Here is a 14942-nt window from a genome sequence, read left to right as displayed (position 1 = left end):
GCATGCCATACACAAGATTCCTTGTAGATCGATAGTTGCTTTTACTTTTCCATGAAGAGAAGGAATGTAGAGATGTGGAGAGAGAGAGAGAGAGAGAGAGAGAGAGAGAAACTCAATGGGGTCCCAACCAACCCTCTCAAGGGCCCCCCACACCATTGCCGATGTCCTACACCACAAAGTTCCCTCTGTTGCTCTGGTAACTCTCTCCTCTCTCTGGCTAAAGTAGACTATGTCATTACAGCTGAACCATATGGATTTCTTATTGTTTTCATAGGTGACAGATAAATGGATTCCTTGGTCGCCCGCTTGAGAAGGCTATGCTTGCATACTACAAATTACATTCACCAGGTATACATGTTTCCGATTCCTTGCTTTTTGAAGTGCAGAATCTGTGTGAGGATTTTCCAGCTTTGATAGCATTGTCATGGAGTGCCTCGTTCCTTTGAATATGAATGCAACTTGGTTGCCGCTGCATGTCATGTCACTATGGTGCTCTGGTGCTTCTAGAAAAACTCCATTCTCTGATGCATTCACTACATGTTGAACAAGTCAATGCTACACGTTGATCTTTGTAGACTGTGTCCAAAATGGGAAGGTTTGGGTTGTTTTTAGCGTATACAATATTGTGAGGGATTTTCTTGACAAAGAGGATGATAGTAGAAGCAATCGTAGCCACAAGGATGGTGATCAAAGGACTCACAGAGAGCATGATGATCGTGGAGATAGGTATAATGGATGTGCTGGCAACGATAAAAATGATGACCAAAGCACGAGGGATTGAAATGATAACCACTAAAGAGAATGAGGTTGCAGTCTAAGAGATGTGGGACGCTGACCAGCTAATTATAGGGGCAGGGGTCTTGAATGTGAGAGATTACCCTAGTTAGGATGCTGATGGATCTGAACTCTTGAACGAGACGCAGATGCTGAAGAGGAGCTTGAAATGCTCAACGAGGATGAATACGCTGATGACGCTGCCATCAGCTTGTATCTGTGCAAAAGATCCAGGAGCTCATTGCCCTTGTCTAGTTTGACAATATGCTCTTATAACGAAAAGTAGAAAATTCAGCCATAAGGGATTGAAGTTCCTCTTGGACACTTGTGGTTTGCAAAAGCGCATACAGACCAATGAGAGCAATATCCAGCACAAGATAACATGCCAACCACCTCGATGACAAACTGTTATCATGGATATGCATTTTCAATATACACACACATAACAGAGATGGCAAACAAAACATTTTTGCATGCCGTGTTGATGGCTCCAAGTGTAGTGAACTTTCTATACACACACATGTATAGTAGACTACATTTGGAAGGAAAACCCCCCTACGCTGTAAATTTTTGAGAATTATGTTGGAGCCTGTCGTCCTAGCTTATGTTCAGCATTTTAAGAAAGAGCATTCTGACAAAAAAGCGTCTCAAATACTTGCTTCAACAACCACTATGTCAAAATCTTCCAATGGATTTTCTTTCCATTATCAATCAATCCAATGTCAACACATGCGATTAGATGCACACATAGGGCATACATTTCCACAAGAGTATTCCGCAGCATACCATTATGCTCCAACAGTTTCTTGCCTTGAGATCTCCTTGTGCACTCACATATTTCATGCCCCTACACACATTTGGAAACTTCATATGAAATATTCTAGAGCCAATGATCCTTTGCTAACAAGCCTAGAACATTGCAAGGTTCCCTTCATAGAAGAATTGTCCTGACGGAGAGTCTTCAGGAGGAAGAAGAGCAATCTTAACCACATTGGCAGCACCTTCTTGAGAAGACAGCTCACCCGTAAGGCGCGTTAGGTCAGTCCTCACAAAGCCGGGATGAACACAATTCACAAAAACCCTTCCACTTGTAGGAGATAGCTTCTTCTCCACCTCTCTTGCCAGTACCCTTGTATATGCATGCAGAGCTACCTTGCTCATTTTGTAACTTGGAAACTTTAGTGGCCAGCCCTTGCCCTCCAAGCTTTGACATTTCACATCACTTAGATAGGTGTCTAGTAACTTATCTATAAAAGCTTCTGAAAGATTATCCAGATTGGCCAGCTCTTGTTGGAGTTTTGTGCTTTGAAGATGCTATGAACAAAAAGATCACGACTCTCAGTCGTCAAATTCACTGCATGTGCCTTGCATTAACAAAATACTATCAAAGCTCTACTACAGAGGAGACAACTACTCTTTAGAAATGTTGTGTGGGTGCTGGTTTGCATGTGTGTATGTGGGTGCATACGCTTGTTTGTGTGTGTGTGTGTGTGTGTGTGTGTGTGTGTGTGTGTGAGAGAGAGAGAGAGAGAGAGAGAGAGAGAGAGAGAGAGTTACACTAAGCTGGCCATAATTAGACCCAACATTGATGATGCGAGCTCCTTGAGACGAAGGGCGAAGGAGAGGAATGAGGGCCTCAGTCACATGCTTGACACCATAATAGTTAGCATCAATACATGCTTTGGCCGATTTGTACTCGATGATAAAGCCCTCACCGGTCTCTTGCTTGAACTAAACCAACAATGCACAGCTCGATGAGGCGTCAATTCATTCAGTAGCATGCCATTCCAGAACCATCGATAACAAGGACAGACATACTCACCATTAGGTCTGCCAAGTCAATATTGTTGTTGTTGACATAGTGCTCATCAAAAACCACACCGCTCACTGCTGCATTATTGACCTAAATTGCAATGGCAATTGCACAACAACATTAAGGTAGGATGACCGCATGGAAGAGCATGGAAAGCGATGACTAGTCGGTGGCTTACAAGGACATCCAATCCTCCAAATTTCTGAGAGATCCAAGCCGCGAGGACTGCAATAGAATCGGCATCCGTGACATCCAATGGGTGGAAGTGAAGATTGTGAAGGCCCTGCTTTCTGAGGGCAAGCAAAGCATCTGAGCCTCGTCTTTCATCACGAGCAGTGAGAACTACCGTCAAACCCTTGTCTGCCAGCTGCTTGCACACCTCCAGCCCAATGCCCTTGTTACCACCTGTCACCACAGCCACTGTCTCATCGTCCCACCATCTGCTTCACAGCAACACGTTTACATCCTCCTCATCATCATCATCAGCAGCAGCATCACATGCTTTCTGCGTAGAGGAAGTACATACAGAAAGAAACATACCTGGTAGAATCCATGAGGGAGCTAGCTGCTAGCTAAACTTGAAGGTGCAAGGGAACCCTTATAAGTCTGCGTCGTCTTAATAAGGTGAGTGAGCAAGGAGCAAGGTCTGCAGTCGGCACGTAAAGAAGGTGCAGCGAGGAAAGCGAGGCCTTGCAGTCCTAGTTTAGGGTCACAATATAGGCTAACCACCTCACCCTGGCACGCATTGTGTATCGACAACAACGTTATATTGTATTGTGCAGGCTATCGAGTTTTAGTGTGTTTTCAGGTTTAGTTTTTGATTTAGTTTTTGATTTGATATTTGTGGTTGCTATTGTTGTCATCAATGACTCAGCTCCCAAATTTGGACTTTGGGGAGTTTGAACTCTCAAGAGTGATCTAGAGTATAGACCAGTGTTCGCGAAAAATTATTTTTTCAAACATACAAAATACCTTTCCTTGAATTTTCTAAGATGACATTTTAAAAAATAGGTTGTTTGACATGTGTCCCTCAAAGGGGTCGTCAAATTCCAAGGGAAGGGGGCTACAAATCATGGCCCTCCATTCAGTAGAGTTTAAATCACGTAAATTTTTGCCCACAACCGTTGGATGTGTGACACATTAGCAGCCTGAATGCAATTTGTTTTTTTGCCACTCATTGGCATCCACATCGGTTATCATAATTTTAATTGTCACTGTCAATTTTTGTCATCTATCATCGGTCGTCTTCGGTTCCCATAAAATGCCAGCAGTCGCTTTCGTTGCGAGTAGTATGCTCGCTACCTGGCCCCCCTCGCTTTGGACAGTGTTAGAAAAAAACCGGCTTCTAGTGTACTTTAACCGGCTGAAATCATAAAATCCCGGTTAGATTTTGAGCTTGCCTTTAAAAAAAGGGCAAATTTACACAAGTTTTAGTGTAATTACCGGCAAAAGCTTCAAATTTTGACCTCAAAACCAGGAGAATTAAGTGTCCCCTTATTTTGATCGGTTAGGAAAAATGTATTTTTCTAGCCCTGGCCCTGGACATTTCACGACAGGGAAAGGACTGCTAGTGTCCTTTTTTCCATGAATATTGGCTCCCAGCACTGACTCCATTAGCAGCCTAAATGTAATTTGTTTTTTTGCCAATCATTGGCACCCACATCAGCTATCATAATATTACTTGTCACTGTAAATTCCCGTCATCTGTCATCGGTCGCATTCTGTTCCCATAAAATGCCAGCAGTCACTTTCGTTGCGAGTAGTATGCTCGCTACCTGGCCCCCCTCCCCATGGACATTCCATGACAACGAAAGGACTGCTAGTGTCCTTTTCCATGAATATTGGCTCCCAGCACTGACTTCGTTGGTCGCCATTATTCATGGGAAAGGACACTAGCAGTCATATTGTCTGGTGTTTGTCATGTTGGTGGTGGTCCGATATGTTTCTTTGTAATTCTTTTTGGATGGCTTCTTGGCTCATGTTGAGATTGGAGTCCGTGTATGTATTGCTTTGGTAATTTATTTTATCAACACTCTCCAGTTGAAAAGAGTACTACTTTAAAAATAAAAAAACTTGAAGAGAAAGATGTCCTTGTAAATGCTATTTCCCAAAAGCTGCATTCACTTCTCTGATGTATGAAAGAGACTTTAGAAAAAAAAGAATTAAAGAGTGCATTCATTCATAGGAGTTTGGTCCCATGATTTGAAGTATTGACTAAATGAATTTTTGGCCAAAAAGCCCATAGGGGAGTGGTGGAGAAAACTTGCAATTCCTCTTTGCACCTCTCACCATTCAATGGTCATCATTTGATTAACTTTGATTGTTAGCATTTCAATTCATTTGAAAAAAAATCACACCATATAATTTTAAAAGTTCATTGATTGTTGACATTTCAAGTCATTTTAACAAGGTAAAGTCTTCATATGTACCTTAAAAAGGTAAAAAAGTGACTATTGAAGGGTCAAGAGAGTTAAAAATCTATTTTAAAAAGGTTAAACTCATAATAATGTGTGTGTGTGTGTGAGAGAGAGAGAGAGAGGGTAGTGTTAAAAGAAACGTTTTACTTAGTCCTTAACGTAAGGGTAGATTTACAAAATTTAAGCTAGTAATTGCTTTGTATGATTAAAAGTACGTAGACTTTAGCAATAACAATTAATATACAAAAAATAGAAATGGATAAATATCGTTTTTAAATTAAAAACTCACTTACAAAACTTTGAAAGACACATTTTAAAAGACTTGGAGCTATTATTTGTTTGCCTATGCATTCTTAGAGAACTTCATTAAGAGGATCTAAAAGCATGCCTCCTTACAATACATCTTGCTCTATCTAATTTGCCATTGGAGCCTTAAAGAATCATACATGTCACTATATAAAAGTGCTCTTTCACAAAAAATCATCCAAACATATCAAATATTTTTTTTTTCGTAACTAGTTAATGTATTTGATGAGATGACTTTATGTGTGTGTGTTGTGTGGGGGGGGGGGGGGGGGAGGGAGAGAGAGAGAGAGAGAGAGAGAGAGATTTAAAAATCGACTACTCAAAAGGATGTTTGGTTTAACATTTACAATATGAGATTACCAATATCCAAAGTTTGAATCATCCAACAAATCATGTACTCACAATTGTGAGTTTGGCCCCAAAAAAAACATTTACAATATGAGATGAAACTTTCGCATTGACTCAGTTTTGACATGCACAAGGGGCATTGTCTTAACGTACCTCACTCTTTTTGCTTTCACTAAAATAAACTTTTTTTTTCTTATTGGATACAATCAAAAATCAAAACTCTTCACCAAATGTCTTAATTTCAACGTGAGTAAAGTTGCTCAATTTTGAACCCATTTGTTTGGATAGGAATCTACAAAGATGCCCTGAGGGCTTTGAGGAGAAAATAGGAGGAAATGACACGTGCACGAGAGAGAGAGAGAGAGAGAGAGAGAGAGAGAGAGAGAGAGAGAGAGATGACATGTGTCAGGGCCAAGATCGACAGAGACAAAGAGGATTTTTTTGCTATCGCGGTAATCTTGATGCCGTGTGTCAGAGCCAATGCGGATAGAGACATAGAGTTTCTTTTGCTATCGTAGTCATATGGATGCAAGGGGTTCTTGGCAATGGTGCTTCATCAATGATTTTTAGTGGCTTTGTAAGGATGTGATGCTAAGTATCTTGATCAGGAACAAACTCTGCTTTGTGGTGGAAGATACAGAGAGCCTTGGCGTCTCAGGGCATGGTTGAGAGCCATGGCCCAGTCTAAGGGCACAATTAGAGAAACAGTCGATATGTACGAGCATGATGGCAAAAACACAGAGAGAAATCGTCTATGTTAAGGCGATGGCGGAGATAGAGATAGAGAGGTGGCGAAGCTCTGTACGAACGAGGCAAGGGGAGGCTTCTTTTCCTTTAGGATTGAGAGATCCGATCCGAATCTAAGAAATGAATGGGTTTTTGCGGTTTTGGACCGAGTAGCTAGAACAAATGTAAATTTGTCGTTTTCGAAAGTGACACTATAAGAGAAGAAATGAAAGGAGAGAGAAAAAATTGTGTATGCGATAATAGCCACGGCAATGGTTTGTCAACAATAAGCACGATAATCGTCGCATATATATTATTGCGCCCATTATCATGCCTATTACCGCGGATATTACCGCTACATGGCTATTAAAAAATAGTTGACCCAAATGAGCACCTTTATTTTTGACCTGTATAAAACATACGAAGATCATTTGCTTTTGGAAAAGTTAAAAATAAATAAATAAACAATAGAATTTATATATAACTTACCTTGACAATTTAAAGTGCAAAAGACCAACTATTTAAAAAACTTACAAATAAGATGGTTTTTTAGTTCTGTTGTGTATACATATGCTCATAGAGTTTTTCTTGTGCCACATTGGGACTTTAAGAGAGGACTACAAATAATTTTCTATATGTCTAGGTCCTCCTCCTCCTCGTCCACGGGCACATATGTTTGATCGCCTTGACCAAAATCAAAGTAAACAAATTAACAACTGAAACAATTAATTTCTAGACTTACATATAGAGATCCGACCGCTGAGTCAAATTGCTTGTGAGAGATGTGATGGTTCTCCAACAACCATCGATCTCTCTAGTTAGTCGACTCATAGTGATATTTTCCTAAGTTAGAAATAACAAAAACAATTCATTAACCCTTTTTTGAGCTGGTTTAGGTTCCAATTTAACCAAACTTACATATTTGTCCTTCCAAGCTGCTTTGCCTCCCGAACCATAGTATGTGGGAGTTTGTCTGGTCCGAGCTTCGCGTTGTTGTTTATAGGATAAGACCGTTGCAGCTTGTTCGCCCTTTTCTTGCATGGCCCACTCCCACTCCGCATCTGTCATGTTGCCTCCTTGATAGCTCCTGTTTGGATGTCTAACCTGGTTTGCCACTGCGTGTCGTACATTGGACTGTTTCTTTTTTAAAAATGTTTTAATGTAGCCCCTAACCACTGTGATAAAAATTGCTCATTCGGGACGTTTGGGAGTCGAGCATGCAACGCGTTCTTGATGTAACGTGCATGATTGGGCTGCTAATCTCAGAACTTGAAGATGGCGTCAAAGGGTCCTGCCATGTGATGTTCCAAAGTCCACCTCCCCGCCATACTTTACTCTATAGTAGCGTCCATGCGTGTCTGGCACTGGTGCGTCTATATCCTCATCCTCTGCGTCTAGGATGGCACACTCTCAAATTGGGGTCCCCCCCCCCCCCCCCCCCCCCTCTCCCCCCTACCAAACCAAGTAAGGCCATAGGATTTCTCGTCACTCCGCCTCTCTCGGCGCTCGCTCCCCTAAGACGAATGTCGGCGTGCACTGGCAGAAGAAGTGCATCGATGATGCTCGAGTGAAACAGGAGTGAGTGGAATGGAGTGACGTGGGGCCCTGTGATGGAAGAGAAATGGGACCTTGCGATGGAAGGGGAGTAGGTTGGTAAGACGGGACCGTAGAAGGAGGTGCCCTTGGTGCGAGGCTTTAGGCGTAGGAAGTCCTTCGTGGCTCCCCCATGGTGTGGACTGCTGAGAAAGGCCATAGGCCGCAAATTGTTGCTGAGTGCAACAGCCAAACAATCCCTCCATCGAATGGAGGTACCCGTCTTGTAAAGAGAGTACCCACTGGAGGTTTGGATCTACGATAGGTGGAGAAACCTGCATAGATGGACTTGCACCTATGTAGGTGTATGAGGGGCCATGCCTACAAATATCAAAGAGAAACCTACACTCATGCTCTGTCATAAAATCTAATATCTAACTAACCCAAATGATTTTCTCATATTAAATTGATCATTTAATGTGGGAGAATAAACGGAAACAAGTTAGAATATAGACATGTGCTTTTAGATTTATCTCAGCATGTGACCAAAGGCAATGGGTCCAAATGGGAGATGGTCTATAAAAGAGCAATGCTAGCTAATGGAGCTTAAAAGACCTCAGGGTTAGCTTCATTAAAGACCTCCAAAGGTTAATGTTAAAAGTCCTTAGACCAGGACCTAAGGCAAGCTAGGGCTGATCTTGAGGTGGTGGGAATCTGGCCCAAGCTTGAGGTGCTTGTCGTGCTTACTGACTAAGGTGCTTGTCGAGCTTGATGATTAAGGTGTTTAAAATGCTTAAGGTACTTGGGGGCCAGGAATATTGAGGTGCTTGAAGTCAAAGCATAGCCTACAAAGGAGGAGGCGAGTCCTACGAGTAGGGGGTGGGGTTGAATGGCCTTTTCCTCACCCAAGGGACAACACTTGCTCAAATAGGCAAATAGGACACATGTCAAGCCCCTAGCTAGGTTTCCCCCAGAGTGTGCCTAAAGCCTAAAGGGAATAATTTTAGTGGATGAATTCTACCATCTTCATTGCACCAATGAGGTCTCAAGGAACACAATCTTGTATTGTACCAAGTCTCTCTTTATGGGGAAAACTATAATACAAAAGCCTTTTGGAGGGGGGACTGGCCCCACATAAATCAGTCCTCAAATGTTGCCAATTTCTCTAACCCTTTCTCTCTCTCTTTTACAAGTATTGTTCATGCCAAGCTAATTAGGTGTAGTGTTCATTTTGCTACCTTTGATCCATTAGTCTTCTTATGCTCTTTAAGAATTCTCTTAAAGGAAATGCTCACTATCATAATTCCAATTTCTATTATAGTCAATGTTATAACCATATTCCATAACATTGGTATCAGAGCTATTGGTTTCTCTTTTCTTGCTTAAGAAGAGAGGTCCTTAAGTTGTCCATGAAAGGTTGGACATGTTCATCGCAAGAGGGTAAGTGGGACAGGGATCTATTATCTTGGTTGAAGAGGACTGAGTTCAAACCGTTGGGTACTATAGACTTAATAATCGAGTCTTTCAGGGCTTGCCTTCAGCTTAATTAACCATTATTGAGCTACTAGCAAGCTCAATAGGAACCGTAATCAACCGAGCAAAAGTTAGACCCTCTTCACTACTCTTTGCAATCAACAATCTCTAAACCACGGGTGTAGCTGCTTGAGAGCCAATTTTCAAAGGTAAAGAAGAGTAGAAACTAAGGTTTTTGAGGGTACCAAAGCACAAAGTAAATATTGACAACTTTGATTTTGCACATGAAGGTGCTATTGATGATGCCCCAATGTTTGTGAACTATCTTGTTACTAGGTTGCAACAAGCTATGGGCAACCCTGCCTTGCAAGCCGAAGTTAGTCAACAACTTTGTGCTTACGGGGTTCCCCTACGTCTCCCAGAAGAGAGAGAGCTTAGGAAGCTCTTGTAGAGATTTACAAAAGAAGACTCTCTCCAATAAGAGAAGAGGACAAATCTAATGAATGAGAAAGACTCCCTGCCTCTCCCAGAAGAGAGAGAGCTTAGGAAGCCTCTTGTAGGAACTTACAAAATAAGACTCTCTCCGATAAGAGAAGAGGACGAATCCAATGAATGAGAAAGAAGTGAATCTCCGAATTCCTTTGAAGATGTGGATCCACAAAGACGGCGGTCTCAACGATCCCCAACTCCTCCCAAAAGGAAAAGATCATCTTATAGTCCTTCTCCTTGTCACTCTGAAAGGGAAGAGAGGAAACAAAGAAAGAAAAAGGTGAGAAAGAGGTCACCACCCTCTTCTCCTTCTTCATCACCTTCCTTCTCTTCCCACAAAAGTAGACTATTCTCCTAGATAATACAAGAGGAGGGGCCATTGCAAATCCTATCCTGCTTGGAAAAGGTCCCACAAGCTTAAGAAGTTCAAAGAGGGAGAAAAGAGTATCTCTTTTCTCACCTATGATGGCACCTTTGGTGCTATTGACAAAGTATTGGCCTTCATCCAGCAATTTGATGAGGTCTTTAGAGACGAGGGCTTCACTGAATCCTCCAAGCTACGTCATGTAGTTCCGCTCGTCAATGGTGCGCTAGCCTTTGTGGATGAAGCTCCAAAGACATGGAAAACTCTACGAGTTTCCATCATGAAGAAATTCCTTGCAGCGACGCCAAAGATAAAGTGCTCACCGAATGGCACAGTTTGAAGCTACTCTCCAACGAGTCTATCCACAAATATGTATACAAGTTTTGGGATTTATATCTCAAATCTACAGTCTTTCAAAAGATAGACTTTGCCGAGCAAAAGCACTAATTTTGTGTGGGACTACCTGAAGAAATGGCCGAGTATGTCAACTCACCACGGCTTGGTTCTATCACCGAACTCATCCATCACACTATGGTTGCTTCTTGTATTAATTTCCAACAAGGGGCTACAAGGAATACCAAGCCCATGGAAAACAAAGATCAAAATGAATCAAAGGGGAAGAACAATGCTCTTTTTCTTCCCAAGGAAATTCCAATAACAACAACAACAACAAGACCAAGGAGAAAGGATTTTTCAAAGGTAAAAATAGTCTCTCTCTTTGAAGATCTAGAAGACTTTTGCAAAGACCATAAGTGTTTCAAGTGTGGGGAGCAAGGGCATGGTTATCATTCTTGCCCCAAAAGAAATGCACGCAATGAGACTCCTAGAGCTTCCACAGTCAAAGCTCCAAAATAGGATGCTCATTGCAAAGGGTCATCCCTTTCCTATGCTTGGGGAAAGGTGAGGGAGCATGATGCCTTCATCCTTTTTGACCCTAGATCTACTCACAACTTCATATCAATGGAGTTGGCCACTAAGTTGGGCATTCAAGCTTTTGAGAAGGGAGATATTGTAACTGTTGATGGGGATTTAAAGGGACATTAAGCATCTGTTACTCCCTTGATTTGAAATTTGAGGCTTCATTTCCAAGGCTACATCGACAAAGAAGAATTTTTCATCTCCCCTCTCCAACATGAGGATGTTATCCTAGGGGCACCATCGTTCAACCGCATGGCTGCCAACATGAAGTTCCCTGAAAGAAGAATTTATTTTACCTACAGGGAAAAGAACATCTATCTTCCATGATATATGAGTATACTGACCCCGACTTTAAGGATGTAATTTCAGTCCTTGCCTTAGGGAAGAAAGAAGAACCATTCACCTTATAGGATGGTTATCTTCTCCATGGCAATCGGCTATGTGTTACTCACTCTCTTTGTAAGAAAGTGATGTATGAATCCCATGCTCCTCCCTATGCGGGGCATAGAGAGATTCAACCTACTCCTCGAGGAGTAGAGACATATTTCTATTGGCCTACCATCAAAATGAACATACAAAGACTATGTGTCAAAATGTGTGGTATGCCAAAAGAAAAAGTATGATAGGGGAAGCAACCTGGATTGCTCTAGCCTTTACCAATTCCTAATTCACTGTGGAGAGCATATTCATGGGTTTTATCTTTGGATTGCCCAAGTCCATCCATGGGAATATGGGAATATTGACAATAGTAGATAGATTTCGTAAACAAGCACATTTTATACCTGTCAAAAAAACTATTAAGGCATACCAAATTCCAACTGTGCGCATCTATCACACGTGTCAAAGCAAGGGACTTGCCATACACTGTGTGCGAGCCACAAATGGCTGCAAGCACACAACCAGATTAATCTAACAAGCTCAAGAGAGCAAGGGTGTGTCACTCACCGCCCTAGCTCGCCTTTGTGGAGGATTCCTCACCGCGAAGAAGAGAGAGCTACCGCCATGTTGCGTTGAGCCGCCTCGCCGCTGCTGCGCCGTCGCAATGCTCTCTCTCTCTCTCTCTCTCTCTCTCTCTCTCTCTCTCTCACACACACACACACACACACACACACACACACACACACACACACACACAAGGAGATGAAGAAAAAGATGGAGATGGAGCAAGAGCACTTTTCAATTGCACAAATCATACAAGTAGCTGGGAGACTCGAGGTCTCAAATACTAGCAGCTGGGAGACTCGATGCCTCAAATACCAGCTTGAGCATAAACTATCCAGGAGACTCGAGGTCTCAAATACTAGCTTAACACATGGACTTCCACAACACAAGTCAGACTTAGGTGGAATAAGCTAGAGAGAACTATATCCTCATAGCCTAAAACATTGCTAAAGTTACTACAATTAATAGACTAATTAGGAATTAAAGTCAGCAAAGTGGCTTAGTTTAGCCTAAGGTCCTGATAACTACTTAAAGCCAACTAATAGACCAAACTCAAAGAGAAGAACAAGGTACTAGAAGTTTGAAAAAATTATAGCATCTAAATTGGCAACGTCACAAATTCATAAATTTTATGTATTGTTTGTTAGAAACTCAAATGACAAGATGCAAACATGTAAATGTGGAAAGCATAGATAAAAGGAAGTAGTACACCTGATACAATGGAGAACATCTGTTGTAACATGTAAACATCCATTATCGTTGTCCTTCGAAGGCATCCTTATGTAGTCACAAACTGCACAATAGTCACCACCAAACATCCACCTTCCAGAGGCACATCAGTGGGAAAAAAGAACTTTGCTAATCACTAAACTCTAAAACAGGAACACTCCTATCGTTCTAATACTACCTACCCTCCATCACTCGAGGGATGAGGATCAAAGTAAGTGGAGGTTGGAGAGCTTGATTGGTAGCTCTAAGGCTAAACCGCCATCCTCGTCATCAAGGTAGGTATAATCCTCTATGATAAGGCCATGTGTCTCGTCTGTCCAATCACCATTATTGTCCTCGTCCTCTTCCGTGCAGAATAGCATTAGGAATGTCACGAGGTGTGCATACTCAGCCTGGGAAAAAGGGTAAGGAAAGGCGAACTTCCTCGATAGAATAGGGATCCATCATAGTTAAGAGGCGGACCAGCCACTCTAACTCCTCAACATTTCTCTCACAAGCGAGTGTTTCAACCGAATCCCATTTAGAGGAAATATGAGGATAACATAAACGCATTACTTAGGACAGATAAAAAGAATATTTGTAAGAATCAACCATACTTGTGAACACAAATAGAGGATGGTTAGGTGTTTGATGACATAGGTTTCTGTTTCAGTGTACCTGATGTGACATGTGTAGGTCTGGGTCAATGATTTTGACTAGTATTGTGTACACTCGTGACTTTTTTGTTGATTGCTCTTGCTATTTACTTTTTTTTTACTATATATCTATATATATACAATCCCTAAATCGGAAAGCTCAAGGGTCAGGGAAAGAAGGGTAAGAGGGAAATAATTCAATACGCTGATGTGAATGAAGACTCCCCCCTTCCTTGGGTAGATCATACTTTAAAAGGATGTCATCAACTTTTTGAACCAGTTATTCCAATTGGTAATAGGTGAGGATTTTAGTTAATAGTTCTCTATTACCTTGGGTGTCTCATCGAGTTGCAAGGGTGGTAAGGTACTCTCCCATGAATGAACTTGAAGTAGTGCATCAGGTAATAATTGAACAATGCGAGGTGTCGAATCTTTTGTAGCTTCATGGAGGCTGCCTATGGGTAGGTGGAGGTTGTGTAGAAGCTTTTACCTCTATGGATGCATTACATGAGGATCTAGAAGCTTCATGGAACTCCCCCTTTCCTAAGATAATCCGAATAGATTGGTTTTGCCTTGGAACCCAAACTAGCTCTAGAATAGGTGTGTAGCATTCTATGATCTTTCCCTTCCCACGGTCTTCCATCAGTTTTGGAATCACAAGGTTTGACTTACATGGTTTCGTAGTGGATAGGGAAGGACACAATTTACGTTTAGGTACCCAAATTCGATCATTTCCATCATAGTAGCCTTGGGCTTCTAATAGTTGTTTGGGAATCCAACATGATTTGGTTTTCATCTTCTTAACCTGAGTGGACGCCTTCTTTCAAGGTTTCCTTTGTGAATTAACTTGAACCGTAGGGGGGTCCGATAATAACGATACCTTGGGGACCCATTGATATGTACCCTTGGTCAGATCACATGGATCCTTTGATGTACCATTGTCTGTCGTAGCCATGGAAGTTGAAGCTTTAGAGGGTTGTGCTACTGGCAAGGATGTTGTGACTTTTTGGATTGGCAGTATTTTGTTGTTTTTTGTGTTATGAAGAGGTGAGATTTCAGGTATTATTCCTTGAGCCGTAGGGCCATGAGTTGGGTTCTGGGTCGTGATACTCTCGGTCTCCCAATCGATATTACATTTGACTGCATACATCCATTTGCACCCCAGGTTTATATTACCCTCCATAGTACCAACAGGCATGACCAAAAAGCTTTGAGCCACGTTTCATTGTCATGAATAACAAGAAAGTGTAGGATTCCAAAAACAGTGGTCTTCTTCTTATTGACACCCTTGCCTTGGATGGTGCTTGTGGATAGGGATGGTTTTCCTAACTGATACCAAACTCCATAGGATAACAAATTATGTTGAGCTCCTGTATCCAAATAATGCGTTATATAGTACTCTCCCATAGAGGCTATTTAGCTCAATTGGATATCATAGAGGTGGCTTAGATTCCAATGAATCATCATCAGTGTCT

The 14942-nt window shown here is 41.8% G+C and overlaps 1 protein-coding gene across 1 annotated transcript; it reads right to left on the bottom strand.

Moving 5' to 3' along the window:
* Nucleotides 1-1447: 1447 nt before the first annotated feature.
* Nucleotides 1448-3343, bottom strand: LOC147431749 (short-chain dehydrogenase/reductase 1-like). Its single transcript, XM_086493029.1, has 5 exons — nt 3128-3343; nt 2766-3027; nt 2597-2677; nt 2332-2505; nt 1448-2088 (listed from the first exon to the last, which is right to left on the bottom strand). Exons 1-5 carry the CDS (start codon nt 3139-3141, stop codon nt 1684-1686), a joined length of 936 nt encoding a protein of 311 aa, XP_086349155.1. The 5' UTR covers nt 3142-3343; the 3' UTR covers nt 1448-1683.
* Nucleotides 3344-14942: the final 11599 nt, after the last annotated feature.

The sequence above is a fragment of the Adiantum capillus-veneris genome, chromosome 21 (genome assembly GCF_014529385.1).
Source record: "Adiantum capillus-veneris isolate H3 chromosome 21, ASM1452938v2, whole genome shotgun sequence".
Lineage (NCBI taxonomy): Eukaryota > Viridiplantae > Streptophyta > Polypodiopsida > Polypodiales > Pteridaceae > Adiantum > Adiantum capillus-veneris.
Note: the sequence above shows the minus strand (reverse complement) of the source record. Positions and strands in the feature narration are given on the sequence as shown.